This window comes from Vespula pensylvanica, chromosome 15, assembly GCF_014466175.1.
Source record: "Vespula pensylvanica isolate Volc-1 chromosome 15, ASM1446617v1, whole genome shotgun sequence".
Taxonomy (NCBI): domain Eukaryota; kingdom Metazoa; phylum Arthropoda; class Insecta; order Hymenoptera; family Vespidae; genus Vespula; species Vespula pensylvanica.
Window position 1 is genome coordinate 4,332,825 of NC_057699.1, and position 19,934 is coordinate 4,352,758.

The 19,934-nt window shown below is 29.5% G+C and overlaps 4 protein-coding genes across 5 annotated transcripts; 2 read left to right on the top strand and 2 right to left on the bottom strand.

Annotated features, from left to right (window-relative positions):
- Positions 1–523: 523 nt before the first annotated feature.
- Positions 524–3,691, bottom strand: LOC122634728. Its single transcript, XM_043823953.1, has 7 exons — positions 3,433–3,691; positions 2,707–3,013; positions 2,483–2,623; positions 2,200–2,397; positions 1,947–2,129; positions 1,358–1,859; positions 524–1,286 (listed from the first exon to the last, which is right to left on the bottom strand). Exons 2-7 carry the CDS (start codon positions 2,914–2,916, stop codon positions 622–624), a joined length of 1,899 nt encoding a protein of 632 aa, XP_043679888.1. The 5' UTR covers positions 2,917–3,013; positions 3,433–3,691; the 3' UTR covers positions 524–621.
- A 539-nt stretch (positions 3,692–4,230) lies between these two features.
- Positions 4,231–10,566, top strand: LOC122634727. Its single transcript, XM_043823952.1, has 7 exons — positions 4,231–4,365; positions 4,575–6,734; positions 6,836–6,998; positions 7,179–7,339; positions 7,411–7,624; positions 7,698–8,573; positions 8,669–10,566. The coding sequence occupies exons 1-7, from the start codon at positions 4,282–4,284 to the stop codon at positions 9,589–9,591; spliced, it is 4,581 nt and encodes a 1,526-aa protein (XP_043679887.1). The 5' UTR covers positions 4,231–4,281; the 3' UTR covers positions 9,592–10,566.
- Positions 10,567–11,826: 1,260 nt separating this feature from the next.
- Positions 11,827–15,125, bottom strand: LOC122634603 (transcriptional activator GLI3-like). Of its 2 annotated transcripts, none has more exons than XM_043823698.1 (2): positions 14,328–15,125; positions 11,827–13,392 (listed from the first exon to the last, which is right to left on the bottom strand). In XM_043823698.1, exons 1-2 carry the CDS (start codon positions 14,692–14,694, stop codon positions 11,912–11,914), a joined length of 1,848 nt encoding a protein of 615 aa, XP_043679633.1. In that variant the 5' UTR covers positions 14,695–15,125; the 3' UTR covers positions 11,827–11,911. The 2 variants fall into 2 exon arrangements, with proteins under 2 accessions (XP_043679633.1, XP_043679634.1); XM_043823699.1 differs by lacking the exon at positions 14,328–15,125 and adding an exon at positions 13,811–14,288.
- A 1,010-nt stretch (positions 15,126–16,135) lies between these two features.
- On the top strand, positions 16,136–19,856 carry LOC122634626 (plasminogen activator inhibitor 1 RNA-binding protein). Its single transcript, XM_043823738.1, has 6 exons — positions 16,136–16,530; positions 17,122–17,275; positions 17,433–17,618; positions 17,710–17,781; positions 17,858–18,365; positions 18,471–19,856. The coding sequence occupies exons 1-6, from the start codon at positions 16,278–16,280 to the stop codon at positions 18,561–18,563; spliced, it is 1,266 nt and encodes a 421-aa protein (XP_043679673.1). The 5' UTR covers positions 16,136–16,277; the 3' UTR covers positions 18,564–19,856.
- The last annotated feature ends 78 nt before the right edge of the window (positions 19,857–19,934 follow it).

Below are 19,934 nucleotides of genomic sequence, written 5' to 3' on the forward strand. Positions count from 1 at the left end.
AGAAACAATAATAGCGCATGACGGGGAACGCCCTTAAACGTGCACACAATAACATTGATTAGAATGAAATAAGGAAAAAATAAAAACTATCATTATCAGGCGCTATTATCGCTCGTCATTCTACTTACATTTTTAATATTCACATACACATAATAACACAACTATACTTTTGAATACAAACATACTTGTATATACAAGTAATTATAGTATAGCAGAAAAGAAATTAGCAATAATTTATTTGTATATCATTCCTAATTTCGGAAAAAGAAATTAATACTTCTTTCTTTTCTTTCTTTCTTTTTTTTTTTTTTTTTTTTTTAACTTTTTTCCAATATTACGTTATCTTTTTATACAAACAGATAACAAAATTTCAAAATGATTAAAAAATTTTTATGATTCAAGATGATAAATACCACTTCTATTATGTACATTTGTAATATATCCCAGTGCTGTAAGTGATAATATATTTTTTAAACCAGTTTTATAAAAAGTATTATGGAATCAATGTTGACATAATAAGGAGTATTTGTTTGTTATCATATTATTCATATGAAGGATAAACAATAAATATTGATAACAATCACGATGCATTTAAAATTAAAATATCCTATTTGTTGTGCTTCATGGTGCTGGTCTTAGTATTGGAGAAAGTTGAATACACGTGTCTAAAACACCACCAATGTGACATTTGTTTACGTGGTTTTCATTATCTTCGGTAAAAATATTTTGCATTAACCAATGATTTGTTGAACTTGCAGGATAAATGCAAGCTTTTGAACAAACTTTATTTGTTGGTAGATTTGGTAACAAATTTTCTTTGAATAAAGAATTTATTGGGTTCCGAATCTCATCAGACGTATGTACGCTTGAAACTTCTTCTTCATCGGATGAGCAAAGATCAATAACCGTAATTGATTTCTGTGTTACTGAACATGGTATTATTTCTTTTATTTTGTCTTCATTGACAATCTTGTTTTCAGAATAATAATTAACAGATGTAATGGATGTTTTAAATTGTGTTGTTGGCATAGATTCTTCTTCTATTATCATTGGTTCGAGTTCTGTTTTTTCTGATATTTTAGATTTTAACATCAAATTGGTTTCATATTGTTTTAATTTTGTTTTCGATGCCGGTCCAGCTTTTGTATATAATGGTTTTATAGCAGAACTTGGATGTTTAAGAGAATTTCGTTTGGACTCTTCTATTTGCTTTTGATGCAATCGTGTGAGAATAACATAAAAGGGTCGACAAGCAGCATATAAAATTTGTGAGTTTATATTTAACACTAGAGGAAGAAAAACTCGATAAAATCATATCATTTAAAAAATATAAATTTCATATTTTTCATACACTCACCTGGCTTGCCTCTTAAAGAATCAGAGAATTTATATTGATGTACATAATCATTAACTGGTTTATCTCGGTTAGATTTGTACGTTGTTAGCCATCTATCATGGTCATCTTCTTTATCTAACCATTTTGGTCTAAACGAACTTGTTATAGGCGGTGCGAGTACATGTCTTTCTATTCTTTCTAATCGTTCTTGCTGTGTTTCTTCAGTCATTGTCTTTGATTTTTTCGCTAATATTATACCAGCAGGTGAAGAAAATGGAATTGCTCGACATTTTGTTAAATTAATTGATCCTCTGACACGAGGTGAAGTCCTGGTTGTTATACACATATTAATTGTTTCACTTTTATTTGATTCAATTATTTTACATTCTTTTTCTCTTGAAGACAATTGAAAGTATTCCAAAAACTGATTTTGGCTTGATTCAGATTTTATGGTGGATAAGTCTGGCGTAGTCGAGCGAGAGCTGTTAGTTTCATGTTGTTCACAACAAGTCAGCTCATGTTCCTGAAATATTATAATAAGTATTCATGTATACTAAAGATTTGGCAAGATATTTCAACTAATAAATTATACAAATAACAAATTTTGTACCTTCATTTTTTCAAGTCCTATAAATTCAGCATCACAATTGTCACAAAGATATATGTCATCACAAGGTGGTTGAACCATCATAAAAGATTGTGTTTGTTGTTTTGATTTATTTGTAAAATTGGATGTGATTCCATTATGAAAAAGTAATGTCTTCCTTGGACTGTCGTTCTTTTTATCATAATTCTATAAAAAAATATCAACAATTAGTATCAATAAACAATTTCATTAAAAGATAATGGTAAAACATACATACCATATTTTCATTACGGAATGTTACTAACAGTTTTCCAGTACTTTTATGATACAAACTAGTAGTAGAATCCCAATTATTAACATATTCTAATTCTTCATGCGGATATTGAGCAAGATATGAACAAAAACGTAACAAATATTCACTTTTGTGATACGTATAACATCTGAATACTAACTTTTTTAGATTTGCCATCCAATTCTAACAAAACAAATAAATTAATGTCACATATAATTGAAATTGCAGTTATTGCTTATGGAAAATAATTTAATGTGTTCTTACTTACATCTGTTATTTTTTTAGGTCGTATTAAAGGATTAGAAAATTTTACTTCTTTAGGCCACCATTGTGGTTCAGTTATAATTTCATTAACATCATGTCCTAATGAACACTGAACCATAAATGTTATAAAATTTTCTAATTGTGTCTGTAATATAAACAAAATTTTTATATATAAAAGGATATTAAATTTTAATTCTATAACTATATTTACAAAAAATATTAATATACCAATGTTATTTTTTCCAAAGAAGTTGGATAACCATCAGCAAACAGAAGTGGTAGATTAGAAACCATAGAACTTTCTTCATGAGAATTTTCACAAACCAATTCTACATTTTCATTAGCAGCTGTCATCATGTTTTCATACAAATTATCAGGGAGACGGTTTTGAGGCAAACCTACCTCATACACATCTCCTTGCATGCTCGAGTACTTCATTTTACTCAAAGACTATTAACATTTTTTTTACTTCTAATAAATTTACTTTAGGAACACTTGCTTAACTTTTTCAAAAATTATTTTCAGCTTCAATATTCTACACGAAAGAAAACAAAATATTTATTTTGTTATAACACGGTATATACATATATTAAATTAAAAAATACAAATGCATAATATGAAAACTAAATAAATAAATTGATAACAATAAATCCTTCCAATTTATTTTTTTGAAGTATATAAATAAATACGTATAAAAAATGAATGTAATAAACATAACAATAAATTAACAATTCTTAATAAAATACAAATATCTTTACTACTAATAAAAACATTTGTATAAATAACCTATTTTATTTCGATTTTTTAGAAATATATATTCTAATGTAACTTTTTCATTGAAATACATTTAAAATCAGGTATTTATTTATTTTGAATAATAAAAAAAAAAAGAAAAAAAACATAATTTCCTAAAAGTAGAAATCGTATGCTACACAAAATGCCTTCATTGTATACCTTTTTAAGGCGTTCTTCGTGAACGAGGAGAGGGTTTAAAATGCGATGCTTAATAGTATTTAGATTTAACCCAATTGAAAAACATTCATTACATATAATTTAATTTTGTTACACGTTTACACTTATCTGCACTTAATATCTTGATATACTTTTCATAATATAATTTTAAAAATAAAAATAATCAGCCACAACACAACTATGAAATATAGGGGTCGTAACAATGACTGTCAGGACCGCCAAGCTCTAATATAAAAGACTTCTGCAAATTTTAGTTCAGTCTATAGAAACCCAGGTGGTGCAATAATACGTTAGTAGCTATATATCCACATACACATCACGTACTCATTTATACCATATATGTTATATTTTGTATAAGATAAGCTACATACATACACACGCGCGTGCATGCACGAATACTTACGACTATTATGTGTTAGTACACCTTAATAGCAGTTAAGATGTGTCGTTTGAAATTAGTGTTGTTCTCTGCATAACTTTCGAAATATACCACCAGATAGCGTTTCGATCATTGTGTTTATACTATTAGCTATTTTTATTACTACTGTTTTAATGCATTAATCTGTTACAATAGAAATTAAACATAAACAATAAATATTTTTTACTCATTTTTTATATAAAAACTAACATGGATATTATTTTAACTTACTTCTATAAAAATAATATTTTTGAGACTAATATGAAATAAGATTATTATACATCAAAATTTCTTACCTAAACTTATGTTTAATTTATTCGTTTGTTGCGAATATTTGTTTATCTTTAAAATTAAATGAAAAATATAGTATCACACATATATATATATATTTAATTATATTATTTTTTTAAAATATGTATAATACACAAATGAAAGTAAAGAATTGGATTGAACTGATCAAATCTGAAAAGTTACAGGATATAATAGAAGATGTTAAGGTAAGCTAAATTAAATTCACTTTTATGCTTATATATTTTTTTACATTATAAATTTAATAATTATTTATATATATACTTCATAATAATTCACAATCTATATTATATATTGTTTGTAATTAGATTTCATATTTCACCATTTGTAATTTTATTGAAACAAATTTTTGTAAGCATGTAAGATAGTTTATATTTATAAAAATTTTATTTTTCAGACTAATAATTATTTTCAATCCAATGGAAATTTAAGTATGTCTAACAAAGATGCCTTTAAATTGCTTTTGTACTTGGCTCATACTGCAAGTAAATGTGATAAACAGAATTATGAAGTAGGTAAAAATATTGCTGAATTAACTATCTTATTATGTTCTAATATATTAACAATCCCTGATAATGAGAGATTTATTTCAAGTTTATATCATATAACTCGTTGTTTATTGGTAATGCATTTATATGAAGAAGCTGAAAATGTATGTACATTTTTAATTCAAGAAAATTTTGATTGCTCTGGAGATAAATCCAATGAAACTTTTTTACAATTAATATATCTGTGGCATGATTCTGCAGATAAAATGTTTGTTATCTTGCAAGAACAACCACAGTACAAAAAGAATTATGATAAATTTAAAAACATTATAAACAACGAATTACGACTAACTAAAAAAGCTTATAAAAACAATGCAAGGTATGTTCTTATAAAACTAAATACATATCTGAAGAAAGTCATAGCAATTAAAAGTACATCAAATAGATATGTTGATGATTTTACTAAATACGTATTATATCAAGAATATAAAAATTTGTCAATAGATAAAAATGATAAATATCAAATTTATCATTTTATATTATGCATTATTAGTAAAATAATTTATGTAAAAATTGATAAAGATGATACAAAATATGTAACACAAATTTTAGAAAATACATCTAAATATTTTGAGAATATGATAGATGAAGAATGTTGCCAAAGTTTCCTACATTTTAAGGCTACATGTATTACATTATTACAACCAGTTGAAAAATTAACAGAATCTACTTCTAAACATCTCAAGAATTTGACAAGTCAATATGATGAAATTGTAAAAAAATATGGATATGTAGATACAGTCATATTTACAGCATCAACTTTTGTTGAAATATTTGAACATTTATTTATATATTGGGAGAGAGATTTAAAGTTAGGAAATAAGCAATTTCTTAATACTAATACTTTATATGAAACCATGAAGTTTATAGTTCAGATAAATACAATCTTAATGAATACAGTATTAGAAAAATGTACATGTACCAATGAATGTACTGTTAAAACAGATTTATATAATGCTATAGCATTGAAAGCTAAATGTATAATATTAGTCAGTAAACTGTCCACAAAAGATTTATCAGAAAATATTTGTAAACTTGCAAGCAATTTTATGAAAGAAAATATATATTCCCTGAGAGAAATGAAAGAAAATAAATGTAAACATTGGACAACCTTATGGTCTATGTGTGGAAGATTACTTTACAATATGGGAGCAACATCTGAATCTTTTTATGATGAAAGTTTATCCTTTATTTCATTATTATGTTCGAGTATTATTTATTTTGAAGGAATACATTGTGAAAGTTCATATTTAAAACTTTCAAGTCCTATCTGTGTTGCTTTATATAGATTAAGTAATATTCATTATAACAAGGCCATGTATAGGGAAGCAATGACTGTATCAGCATTACATGGTTTACTAAGTTATAAGGATAAGAATTCAAAGGCATTTAAAATGTGGGCAAGTATTAAACATAAAATAATAAAAACTTCTCCAAATCTTATAAAAATGTCTATGATATCATGTTTGCAAGCTGATAAAAAAAATATAGAAGAAATTGGCTTCCATATTAATTTATCAAAGTATAATCTTATAGAATTGTGCTTAAGTGAAGCAAAAGGTTTGAAAACAGCAAAAATTAATCTATTTGAAGCCTTTGATACTGTGTTAAACGAATTAAACATTTTAAAAGCTACCATTATACAACGTGCATGCGTCGTACAATTCCTGGGGTATCATCTGATACATATACAAGAAAATTATACATCAGACAAGTTCAAAGAGACACTTTCTGAATTAGAATTATTAAAGCAAAAATCTATCAATGTTTTATGCCTAAAAGCAAATTTAGAATTTTTTATATTTGTAAATGAATTGCATATTTCCAATGAACATACCCAGATAGAAATGAATAACACAAGATTTGCTTTGAATGCTCCAAAACTGTCAGATAATCAAGGGAATTATGTAGTACCAGCATATACCAAAATAAATATCAAAGAAGATCTACGTCTTATGCAATTTTTACAAAAATCATTAAAAACGTGGAATGACATTGAACAAAATATTGTAAGTTTTTTATTGTATACTAATTATATTTGTAAAAAATAAATATATAAAATATGTTACATTATTATTATTAATATATTGATTTTTTAAAATTGATACAGACTGATGTAACTCAAAGCTGGGAACCATTATTGACATTACATATATTGATTATAGCTGCTGAGTATTCTAGATTATATCGTTTTGAAGAATGTGAATTAAAAGCATGGAATCTTGCAATTAAATTGGCAATTGAATTGAACAATAATGATGCATTCATTTATGGTATGTATTGCATAATTACTTAGTATCAAAAGCAAAATTAATCCAATATATACATATGATCTATATAATATCTATATAATATAATTTATATATATATTATAATAAATATTATAATAAATATTACAATAATATATATATTATAATAAATATAAAAATATATAAATAAGTATTCCATCATAGTTACTGGTCGTAGCCTTTCTATACGTCAAATAAATTATAAATGGATTGCTCAGGCTAAGGAATATGCTGCTAATTTGAAAAATTCCGCTGATGAAATTAAAGCTCGTACAATTGCCATATTTTGGATCAGTTTGGCAGATTTTTATTTTGAATGTGGCGATGTAAGTATATTTATTAAAATATGTAAATATGATATATATAATAAAAGTAAAAATATATTTTTCTTTCATAGTGTACAGTAGCTAGAAAATTATTAGATGATGCTAGATCCCTGCCAGGAATTTCTTTCCAAAAAAATACTGCTATATACTTATACAGTTTAGATACAATCCTTCGTAATTGTCATTTTTATAAAAAAGATATGGAACAAGAGGAATATACTTCATATATTATCGAAAGTTTTTATTCCATGATATGTTTGACAGACACTTTGGTTGGAACAAAATGTAAGACTGTTGTATAAAACGTACTTTTGTTTGTTTCCATATTTTTTTATTTTTATGTTTTGTTTATTTGTAGGGATGAATTCAGATAATTATCTTTTTAGTTATGACATATTATTTTCATCTAGTATTAATATGTCTATACAAATAAACAGTTTATTATCATTCAGAGAAATTACGGCACATTTAGTGCAAAGATTAAAATCAGCACAAGCTTTAGGAGCAACCATACGTACCGCAGAAATATTAAAATCTCTTTGTTTTATTGATTTATCACGTTCACACTTGGATGATTGTGAAGTGAAACTTCAAGGCCTTGAACATATTTTAGACATTGAAACTATTAAGCTATCAATGAGTACTAAATTAAAACCAACAACATTAGATAGCTTAACGACATCGCCAAATCGTTTAATAGATCCTATAAGAGATACAATGCAAAATGATACTTCACCAATCTTGAGAAGAAAAATTTTTAATTCACCAGAGTTTTGCTTACATCATGATTGTACATGTACATTATGTCAACATGTACAATATCAACATTTAGTGTTTGCTAGTACACATATCAGAGCACAATTATATGCATCACAAAATAATGTTGCAGCTTCACTTGAACATTTTCATGGAGCCTTTCAAATGAAACAAAAGCTTTTTAAAGTAGAAAAACCTATGTTGCCAAAAAATACTTTGGAGGAAACCAGTAACATAAAAAAGTTCTCTTGGCAAACTCGTTTATATATTACTGATTATATACTTTTACTTCTGCATTTTAGTTATTTCATAAAAACTTATATACCGTCACGAAAAAACGAAGCTTTAAACATCGCTTCATTAGCAGTTAATGTATGTGAGACACATAATATAGAAAGTCATCCAATATACGTATCCGCTAAAGAATTAGTATATAAATATCAGTTTGAGGAAATTATCACAGCCCACGATTATTCAAGTAAAGATTTTACATACAATATTTAATGATATACATTTAATAAGTGTATGTTAACTTCCTATATTAATGATAACTTTTGATTTTATGTGTTGCAGCATTTACAGTACCAAACACATGTGATATTGACGTAAGTAAATTTACAGTTCAAGAAAAATTAAAACAGAAAATATGTGTCACACCTGTTAGTCATAATCATCTTAAGAATCCTGTACCTATTCGTCGCAATAAAACGCCACCATTGCTAAAATTGAAAAAAATCAACATAGATTTAAGCGAGGAAGAAAATGACAATTCTCCTTTTAATTTAGAAGATGAATGTGAAACACCAGTTTCTCATACTAAATCGGTAAGAAGAAAAATTTTCGAAGAAGAATATTTAGAAAATACTAATGTGCCAAATAAAAAAGATGAAATGAAAGACAAATCAGAGCCAGCTCTCGAAACAGCCACAAATGCAGAAAAAAATGAGAATATATCCATAAAAAATATTATTACCAAGATTATTCCATTAGTGCCAGATATTTCAGATCATTTAAATAAAATTGCACATAATTTAGATATACCTGTAACGAATGAAGCTATAAAAAAATTATTTGAAATGGTAGATAATTTAGAAATAAATTCACGTGTACGACAAAGAAAATTACGCAGTAAAAGTGCATCGCATTCAAACGCATCATCTGATACAAAAATAAAGGATACAATTGCATTGTTTAAAAAAATAGTTATTGCGGAAGTTGCAACTAATGATGATATTTCAAATGCGAAACATACGATACCAACGATCGTTATTGATAATACGGAAACAGCTGCAATTCCTCATAAATCTAAGCAAACGAAAGATATGATTGCAAATAAAAAAAATCCAAACGAAACAGTCGTGTTAAATACTGAAAGTGACATATCTAATGTGAATAGATCTCAAACAAGAGTTACTAGAAGTACTAGATCTATGAAATCCACTACTGTTAATAAGACAAAAATTACCCCAATGAAGAAAAAATCTTCTATCAGATGAAACAAAAAGTACTTGTAGAGAAATTTTTACTAAAAAAATAAATTACATTAAAATCGAATTTTACACATGTTATCATATAAACCGAACTCGATAGTAACCATTAAAACAGTATAAATGTTAATGTTGTATTAACAAATAGAATAATATAATTATTTATTATAATTTTTATATGTTAGTTAATAAATACCTTTTTACTAACTTTTTTCAAAATATTTATTAAAATATTTCGCACATATATATGTACATCGTAAACAAAATATAAGCAACTTACAAATGATACATACCATAACAATTAATCATACTTAGAATATTCACTTTGAGTTACTTTTGTCATCTTCTTATTTTGTGCGAAAAATATTTTATAAATATTCACTAATCTCTTGTCCCAATTAATTAAATATTTTACAAGCCCACCTTAACATCGTTTTAATAACATAAAATTTTATTTCATAAATTCTAAAGATCTTATTATTCCTACATATCACACAAATTTCTTTTATCATATAATATGACTCATACGAATAAATAAACTTCTTGTAATTAAGTAGATATCATAAAATCACTTATAATTAATAGAAATACTTTTCAATTTATTAAACTCGTTGTTCATGCAAAAAAATATTTGAAAAGTATATTTTTCTTAATTTGTCATATATTGTTTGGAATGTTACCATCAGAATCAATTTAAAAGAAACAAAGATGTTATAGAGAAAAAAAAAAGAATACTTTTATATATCCAAACATTATATTATATAACAAATAGCGTTTGTAAATATACGCAAAGGTAATCGATTATGGTGTACAATGTAAAATAAAAGTAACCTGTTTGTCAAAAATTCATCATTATATTTGAATATTAAACATTAATGATTTTTCGTATCATTAAGTACTTTAAAATATTTAAATCTATTTTTGATTGTTTTGATCATAGTAAAGTATTACCTGATATTTTATTTTTGTTTTATAAAATTTTGTTTATAATAATAAATTATATTCTTTTACTGTTAATTTGTAAGTTTGTAAATAATAAAAAAACATGTAATATTTTGTACTTAATAATATTGAAAAATTGGAACTAAAATAGATAATTTCACGTTATGATTATACAAAAGAAATGAATATGTAAAATTAATTGCAGTATCATATTATAATAAGTATTTCTTAAGATCAAAAATAGAGAAAATATTGTTAAGGTATATAGTATACATACATTTTTTTTATATATGATACTAGTTAATATCTATTACAAAAATACATATGAAATGAAAAAAAACTTTCTCAACTCTTTTTTATGAAGAACAATTTTATATAAAAAATAAATATAGTATGGACTTATAAAAAAGATGTAAAGCTTCACCTAAAATAATTATTCATATTTTCTCTATTTTAATAGATACTTGTAATAGGATAATGCAATTAACATGGCTAATCTTACATTTTTCAAGATGTTGCAAATTACTGTAATTGTGGTAACATTCATGTTACTATTTCACTTAAAACTTTATATTGATATAAATGATTAAACATTTCAACAATTATAAAAAAATATGATATATAGAATTTTTATCGTGAACTTAATGGCAATCTTATAAAGAATACTAGAAAACTTCAAAGAATTTGGTATTATAAGATTACAAATTCCATACATATATATACACACACATACATGCAAACATACATGCGTGTTATATATATATATATATATATATATATATTACACATCGTGTGTATGTATGCGTGTGTATGACAAGTATATATTTTACTTATAATGATATGTAATTATTGATCATAGCAAATAATTTAATTTTTCTTTATAAACATGAACAAACTGCTTGGTTGGAATTATAAGAAATGTATTTTAATAATAAATGTATCAATAAATCAATGTGCTAAGATCAATTTATACAATTTATAAGTAGTATTACTACAGACAATAGGATAACAGCTTATAAGATATAATAGGATGGCAGTTTATAAAGCAAGATACAGAAATTTATCCTTAATCAATAAAGTAATCAATAAGTGTTTCTTAAATGAAAAAGAAGTATGAATCATATTTCACAACCTTGTAATCATAATCATAACACACAAAAAAAGAAAAAAAAAAGAAAAAAAAACAAAAAAGAAAGAAACTAAATCATTGTGACAATGAAAAGTCATGACCTGTAGTATAATCATTACAAAGAGATAAAATCAAATAAAAATTATTTCACTATACCATTAACTAAGCAATAGTGCCTGTAGTAATGCTTTTATTTATCTTTTTTGTTGCTATACAAACAACGTTAATGAACATTATGTAATAGCAGGTAATCACAGTCTACAAATGGTTATAAGTTAAAGTAGGATGTATAAACTGATCGTCTTTTTCTACTTTTATATCTAAAACTTTAGCAGTTTCTTCTTGGGTTTTAGCTAATTCCATTAAAGCTAAAGCACCAAGCCATTTTTTATTGTCTTCTGGTAATGGTAATTTAGTTACACTATCTTCTTGTTTTATAACTACTTTAATATCTTTTTTACTTGCATCAATTAAAGCTGGTTTTGAATTGACTTCTTTCACAGTAAGATTACTACCAGAGCTTCCAGCTAACATCAGAACTGTTGGTCTTGTTTCATTTTGTATATTGTAAGAGCTTACTAGAGTATCTTCCAAGGATATTTCATTGCGAATGATTTTTGTGTTTAATGGAGATCTCTGAACCAATATCGTATCAGATGCATCACTGTTACCACCTACATCCCAATATTCAGTAGTTACTTCAGTATTTATATTTCTTATTTCTTGAACGATAGTGGTTTCAAGAGGTTTTAAATTAGATTGCAGAGAAGTATTACTATCCTGCAAAGAATCCCAAATCGTTTCTGTCGCCGTGTCTGTTACATTTGTAACTTCTTTTATTTCCTGTGGTATTATTATTTTGGCAGATTCTTTACAAGTTTGTATATTCCAATCTGCTTTGTTGGAGTTATAAGAAATAGTGTTATGTTCTGTCTCTAATTTTTTCAGTGTTGTTTCATTTGATGCAGCTGAGTAAGAAGTATCCGATATACTCCATTGTAAGTTAGAGCATGGAGTTGATAGTTCATATGTATTGGGTTTGTCATTAGTTTTACAAGTTGTTGACACGCTATTAACTTTAGCATCCCAATTTAATGGCTTTGCTAATTGCTGTTCCAAGCAAGCTTCTCTTAACCATCGTTTTTTTGGTTGAAGTCTATCCAATGGGCGCCTTAATGGAGAAATAGCTAGTTTTAAAGTAGACAGATCTTCATCCTCTGACGTTTGTAAAACGGTGCATGCTTCTGTTGGATCTTCATCTTGACTTTCTTCTTGACTGTCCTGACTCTCTCCACAATAAAATCTCTGATTTTGTAACTTACAATTTAAATTCTCCTGTTCACCAGCTGCATCCATCATTAAACCTTTTCTTGATTTAACTCTCTTATGATTTTCTGCCGTACTTTTCCATGTTTTCTTCTTACGTTCGTTCTTTCCAGTTGGCGTTCTATCTTCTCTTTCTCTAGACATTTTATAACGTTCTAACCATCGTGTTACATCATGAGATAATTCAGTGTTTTCCGAAACAGGTTTCAATACAAAATCATCAGATCTAGTTAAAGTAGCATAAGGATGTTCAGGACAATGCCTATTTGCATGCGTAAATCTCATTTCACATCCAGGTTCAGTACATAAAAATGGTTTCTCTCCTGTATGTAAACGTTGATGAGTCTTTAACTGTCCTGATTGAGTAAATGCTTTTGTACAGCCAGGATAATCACATGGATATGGACGTTCCCCTGCAAAATGAAAACAATTTTTATTTTTTTATACTTATAATTCTGTTAATGAAAACAATATAGAAGACACTTTAAATAATCCTGTAAAATATAGACAATAGATCATTTTATTTTTCAAAGAAAGAAAAAAAAAAAAGTACATCGTATTAAGAACAATAGCCAGCTATTTGGAAGAAAAAAGAAGAAAGAAAGAAAAAAAGAGAAAAGAAAAAAGAAAAAAAAAAAAAGAAAGAAAAAAGAAAAAAAAACACGGCAAAAGATCATATACTTGAACAGATGAGAAAATTTTTATTACGTTAAAATGTTACATAAATCATTGTATTAAAAAGTTTCATTCGCTTTTCATAATCGTACGTTTAAAATAAAATAAACAATTTCTTTCAGTTCCGCGTACTAACAAAGAAGATAAGCATCATACTTTGTTTTGAGATACATAATCGTACACGTGCCATCGAATTAAGGGAAGCGTATATACGTGCAACGACATGAACGTTTAATACTCTTCAAAGAACGATTATAATCCTGTGCTTTGTGAACGTAACATTTATGATGCATTTTGCAAGAAAGTTGCTATTTTCGCCCTTCTCCATCACCATAGAGAATAAAAAGTGGAAGAGAGAGAGGGGGAGGGGGAGGGGGAGAAGGACGAAAGAGAGATAGAGAGAGATAGAGAGAGAGAAAGACTCTCAACGGATTTAAAGCGCGCATGATGGCGTTTGGCGGGACGCGTGACCACGCGCTGCGCGTAACCGTCGCGCCAATATTTCGTACGAACGCTATAAAAACGCGCGACGCTATTGGAAATTCACCAATCGCAATTGAAGAAACGAAAAGTATAAATTATCGAGGCGTGAGGGAAATATGATTTTCTTTCAGAAGGATATTAAGGGAGATAAATGAAAAGGGAACGGAAGGGAAGAAAATTAAGAACGTACCCGTGTGCGTGCGTAAATGTGCTTGTAAACTCTTTTCTCGTGGAAAAACACGACTGCAATAGCTACATTTAATGCTACTGGGCGATGTGCTTCCTTGCTTCATAAGATTTGAAAGAGCATCCGCTCTCGGTCTACCACGTCGATGACTCTCAGATACCCCAGAACGAGATCTGGAACCGGCTCTGGCTGGGACCACGTTGTTTTCCCTATACTCCGGTGACGAGCATGAGCTACCCGGGCTGAGATTAACGTTCCTTGCTTCTTCGCTCCAATTCCAAGGGTAAAGCATCGTGTCACTCATCGGTGGACTGCAGGGTAACGCTTCCGCCAAGGATCGCGATTCACGTTCTGGCGTATGCAATTCCATTCCACCCTCTTTTTTCCACTTCACTTAGCACTCTTCTCCTTTCTCACGAGTCGCGACCACACGAAGCAGGAATTACGATGTTATACTTGCGCGACCTCTTCACCGCCGTTCACCGCGTGTCGCGTGCAACTATTAAACCGCCAAAATACAACTGTAATGGATGATGCCGCGACGCTACCTATGGGTGATCGTATAGCTGCACACGCATACGCTCGCGCGCCTTCTCTCCCTGTACAGTCGAAAACAAAAGTACCGTCTTTTTACTTCTCGATTGTTCGATTCAAATTAAAACTTTTCTTACTCAACATTCAGAAATTGAATTGTAAAACTTGGAAACGTTTTCTGGTTCTAATGACACTTTCAGATTAAGTGTTTGCAATTAATTAACAAAGAACGATTAATTAATTCGATAATATCGAATCACAACGACGACATGTGCTTTCTTTCAGTGATCTTTCTTTAATAAATGGCTAAGCTGTTACATATCCGGCGATCGACCAATCGCCTTTCTTCTCGATAATTCGTGGCCTCTGATTCGCCGTAACGAGGATTTGAAAATACCCAATCACGTTCTTCGATTGAAAGCTTTCTGATTGGCAGGTTAAAGATAAATCGATCAATGAACAGTAGGCAAGTAAGCGAGGAGACAAGTTCCGTCGATCCTGATTGGCCAATTCTAAATCTTCCTTCCTCCCTATTTTATATTTCAAAATCAATTTCTTGAGATATAATACTTATATAATAATATTTTGCTCCGAAGATATTGTAATGATTTTTCCATTCCTATCTAAATATTTTATTCAGTTTTGTGTAAAATTATTTTAACACGGAACGATATTATCTCGTAAACTAACATATACAAATCATACCAAATACGGCAAACGGAAGTACAGCTATCGAGTAGAATGCGAAGTAAATTGATACTTTATTATTAATTTTACAATGGTTAATACAATGGATTTCTCTTTTTTATTCTTTTTCTTTTATAATATATCGCGATAAACGTTAAGCATTCCTCTTATATACAAAAGCTTAAAAGTTAAAGTCGTCTTCTTCAAGGAGCACGCATATGAAATTTCCCGCGTTTCTGACGCGCTTCTATCTGCATTATTAATTTTTATTAAAAATAGCGAAATATCATTCGAATGAAAAGTCTCGATAATTATAAAGAAATTTTTCCGAAAGCATACGATTAAAAATATTATGAAACTATTTTCATCGGTATTAACCAGATTCATGAAAAACATGCCAATTTCTTCAAATACAACAACTATAAAAAGAACTGTACTTTATTAAGTAGAGCCGGTATTTTGATAATTCTATAAGACTAAAATTAAAAACTCATTTTTCGGCGATATTTTTCAATAGGAAATTACTTAAAATGATTATTATTGAAAATGTTGGTGGGGAAGTGGCGCGCTGGGTGCAAGACAATTATGCGGTCCCTCCCCGAACGCAGACCTCGTGGTGAACTATCTTCAACACGGCCATATTGAAATATTGAATGTCTCTGTTACACAAGGGCTCAAGAGTAGCCGTGAAATTTTCGAATAATCCTCGACGAAGAGAGGATAAGAAGCATTATGGAAAATCAATACAGCATTACTGTAACAAATAAGTTTGGAAATGCTTCTGCCTGGGATGAGTCAGAGGATCCCCAACTATACTTGCAAAAGTTGCAAGAAGCTAAGAAAAAAGACAAGGTTTCGGAAAAGGAAAATAAGAGTAAGCAGTCCGATACACAAAAATCTACTGGTAATAAGACGCAAAAAAATCGTGTGATAAAAGATGCTCAGCAGCAAGTATCGAAAGTCCAGGATGTAAAGAAAGATCAAGGTTAGTTCATTTCTTAACCATCTCTAGCCTCGTGCGCGGTATTATGGCCGCCGGTTTCGTGCTCCTCGTGGCCCCATGTGGTTTTCATATATATTTCTGCTTATGATCGTTTTCTCGTAATTTTTTGACTAGATTTACTTTTATATTACTTTTAATTAAGAATTTTCATTATTTTTCTGTTGATTGTAACTTTAGTGTATGTAATATCATATGTAATATAATAGTACTATTTCCACCTACATTTTTAACATTTGCAATGACTCACATAATCATATTACTAAGGATAAATATATATATATCGTTTGAACAAGAGACATAGCAAAGGTTCATTCGTTATTTTATTTTTGATTTTTTCTTTTTTTCGTACAGTGTTTAACGAAATACATATTTCATTAGATGTACATTTTATAGACAAAATATAACTCTTGCAAATATTCTAAATTACAAATTTATTTTGAAAAAACATTCTATTTATACGTCTTGTTATAATTTTTTCTTCGGTAGTAATTATTATCACTTTCGTTCCATGTTTCAATGATTTTGATTAAATTTGATATTGAAGGAAATGATGTATTGCGTCTGTATGTTTAGGTGAGAAGAAGTTATCTCAACCGAGGATAACTGGCGGAGATCGCAGTGTAAAGTTCTCCGGAGAGTCTAGAGAAGAGCGCAACAACAGACGTAATCGTGAAGATGGAGAAAGAACAGTTCGTAACCAAGGAGAGATCAGACGTGGACCCAGCGGGTTAGTTCATTGAATGCATACGTCAAATGTTTGAAATATATGAAATGTTCTTTCTCATTATATTTTCTTTATATTATCAAAAATAAGAGAGAAGACTAATTGTAAAATATTTTGCTTACGAAGAGTATATGTATCATTTATTTCGTACTATTTTTAGGGAGGGTCGTGAAACACGCGAATTTCGAAATTCTAACGAGAATCAACGCGGTGATTATAACGAGCGCAGAGGACGCGGAGGTATGCGTGGAATGGGTCGTGGCCGTGGAGGATCACGTGGAGGTAGAGGTGGTTATGATAATCGTGGAAAACGCGAGTTTGATCGCCAATCAGGATCCGATAAAACGTTCGTATTAACATAAACACATTTATTGTTCGATGAAATGATGTTCTTTCATTTTGATTAATCGTCATATATCTTTTTTTTGTATCTACAGTGGCATTAAGCCAATTGATAAGAAAGATGGTGCTGGCAGCCATAACTGGGGAACTCATAATGATGAAATAGAGTAAGTAAATCTATCTGAAAACATTAAAATGAAAAATATTGTGGCGAGAGATGATTTAATTTATTGATTTTATCAGGGAAAGTTTGAATCAAGAGAACCAAGATTGGACAAATGACAAACCTGAAGCAGAAGTTACTCCGGCACCGACCGAGACTAAAGAAGGAGGAGAAACACCAGCGGACACTTCCACCGAAGAGAAACCTCAAGAAGAAGAGTCACGTGAGTTGACTTTGGATGAATGGAAACGCCGACAAAATACAAGGGCAAAGCCTCAGTATAACTTGCGCAAAGCTGGCGAGGGCGAAGATTTATCCCGTTGGAAGAAAATGTATGCTCTTGAGCGAAAGAAAGAAGGTTCTGATGAAGAAGAAGAGGCAGAAGAGGAGTTCGATGCAGCTGCGGAATTTCCTCAACGTGCTGGAAGGCAAAAACGTGTTTTAGGCATTGAAATCCAATTTAGCGATTCTCGACGTGGTTCTGGTGGACGTGGGCGAGGAGGACGTGGTGGACGCGGCGAACGCGCCAACGGGCGTGGATTCGGAAATCGCGGTGCACCTAGAGACAACGATTCTCGTGGTTCTGCCGTAAGTATATATTGCAATTTTATAAACATGTTATTTGCTTCGACGGTAACACGTTGTCCTAAACAATATATTAAATCTTATTAATCGCGAATGAATCCTCAACAGTTGCAGACATCACAGAATGAACAAAGGTCACCACGTGGTCGCCAAAACGCTCCGAAAGTAGATGATGAAAACGACTTCCCTTCATTGGGATAAACAGCTTCGTCTAACGATTACACAGTATCCCACCACCACCATCACCATCAGTACTTTTACAACCGATAAAATTACTATTATTACTACGAATATTATTATCAACCGTCTTGCATCAGTGACAATATTATTAACGCGTCATACAGTACACCTTTTGCAGAATGAGATACGTAACTTCAATAAAACTTAGCGCCCAAAAGCGCTGCTTCATATTGACACACTATTCGTGCGAAGCTTATGTGGGTACGAAAGAGTCAAGTATGATTCTTAGTACTTCTATGAAGATTGACCCTATATAATTGTGAAATATAAAACATAAGTGGCAATATGAGATCAGCGAAGCAGCATATCTGAATGAACTTGTTAATAATTGTGAACTTGCTGAAAGAAAATAGGGAAGAGGTCATAGAAATTTTTCATAAAGACCCGAGAAAGAAATACAAAGTCAAATGCGATATTCATTTTACATAAGTTAAAACAACTTAAAGACTCTAAATATATATGTGTATATATATATGTGCGTGTGCGTATATATATATTTGTATGTATATATATATGTACATACATATATATTACCCTGAATGGAAAGAAAATTTTATCAAGAACGTATGGAAAAAAAAAAGCGAGGTAACAAAAATTTTAATTTTAATGTCGCATTGAGGGCCTAAGAAGGCTGGATGCAGCACCGATACGTATATAAAACCACATATGTACGATAACCGTGTAGCTATAAATTTTAAACACCCTTTCAGTTTTATAATTTTTATACGGTGTTTGGAAAAAGCCTTCCTGATCGCAGTTGGCAAGCGACATTGCTTACCGCGCGTAAAACTTAAGACTCCTAAAGCGTGTGTTTCTATGTAATAAATAATTCTGATACTAAAATATTTACTTAGCTAAAATAAGTTTGGCTTATAGAAAGACATATAGACACTTTCCCTTCAGATGTAACCAATCTGAACTTAACGTTTAAGTGAATATTAGATACACCGATACACAGCTTTACAAATGTATAACAAATTTAATGAAATAGGAGTGATTAACGGCAGTGTAAGGGACGGCAAAATGAATCTGATAATCTGGTACGTGTTATACTTATCCGTCGCGACCGTCATACTCTTAATTATAAATTGCTATATTAGTTATTTACTACACTTGTTATACGTTAAAATAATACAGCCAAAAATTCACACCCCTCTCTCTCTCCACGATAAAAAATCCGTTACGAAGCTATTTGAAGCTTAGGTATATGTGTAAATAACATGATATTTACAATAATAAATTGTGACAAGATCAGTCCATTTTATTCGGTCCTTAATCGACAATAATGTGTTAATGGTGAACCAAGGAAAATATCGAATATTCGGTTTGTGT

What these genes read in the sequence shown, in the direction of transcription:
- LOC122634603 (XM_043823698.1), bottom strand. Translation starts at nt 14,694, where the DNA reads ATGGAATTGCATACGCCAGAACGTGAATCGCGATCCTTGGCGGAAGCG. An exon ending in ACATTTACGCACGCACACGG is followed by an intron (nt 13,393 to 14,327) that starts GTACGTTCTTAA and finishes TTCATTTTGCAG; the next exon opens with GGGAACGTCCATATCCATGT.
- LOC122634626 (XM_043823738.1), top strand. Translation starts at nt 16,278, where the DNA reads ATGGAAAATCAATACAGCATTACTGTAACAAATAAGTTTGGAAATGCT. An exon ending in GGATGTAAAGAAAGATCAAG is followed by an intron (nt 16,531 to 17,121) that starts GTTAGTTCATTT and finishes CTGTATGTTTAG; the next exon opens with GTGAGAAGAAGTTATCTCAA. An exon ending in ACGATTCTCGTGGTTCTGCC is followed by an intron (nt 18,366 to 18,470) that starts GTAAGTATATAT and finishes AATCCTCAACAG; the next exon opens with TTGCAGACATCACAGAATGA.
- LOC122634728 (XM_043823953.1), bottom strand. Translation starts at nt 2,916, where the DNA reads ATGAAGTACTCGAGCATGCAAGGAGATGTGTATGAGGTAGGTTTGCCT. An exon ending in CATTCCGTAATGAAAATATG is followed by an intron (nt 2,130 to 2,199) that starts GTATGTATGTTT and finishes ATTTTTTTATAG; the next exon opens with AATTATGATAAAAAGAACGA. An exon ending in TTCTTTAAGAGGCAAGCCAG is followed by an intron (nt 1,287 to 1,357) that starts GTGAGTGTATGA and finishes TTCTTCCTCTAG; the next exon opens with TGTTAAATATAAACTCACAA.
- LOC122634727 (XM_043823952.1), top strand. Translation starts at nt 4,282, where the DNA reads ATGTATAATACACAAATGAAAGTAAAGAATTGGATTGAACTGATCAAA. An exon ending in TAATGATGCATTCATTTATG is followed by an intron (nt 6,999 to 7,178) that starts GTATGTATTGCA and finishes ATTCCATCATAG; the next exon opens with TTACTGGTCGTAGCCTTTCT. An exon ending in TTTATTTTGAATGTGGCGAT is followed by an intron (nt 7,340 to 7,410) that starts GTAAGTATATTT and finishes TTTCTTTCATAG; the next exon opens with TGTACAGTAGCTAGAAAATT.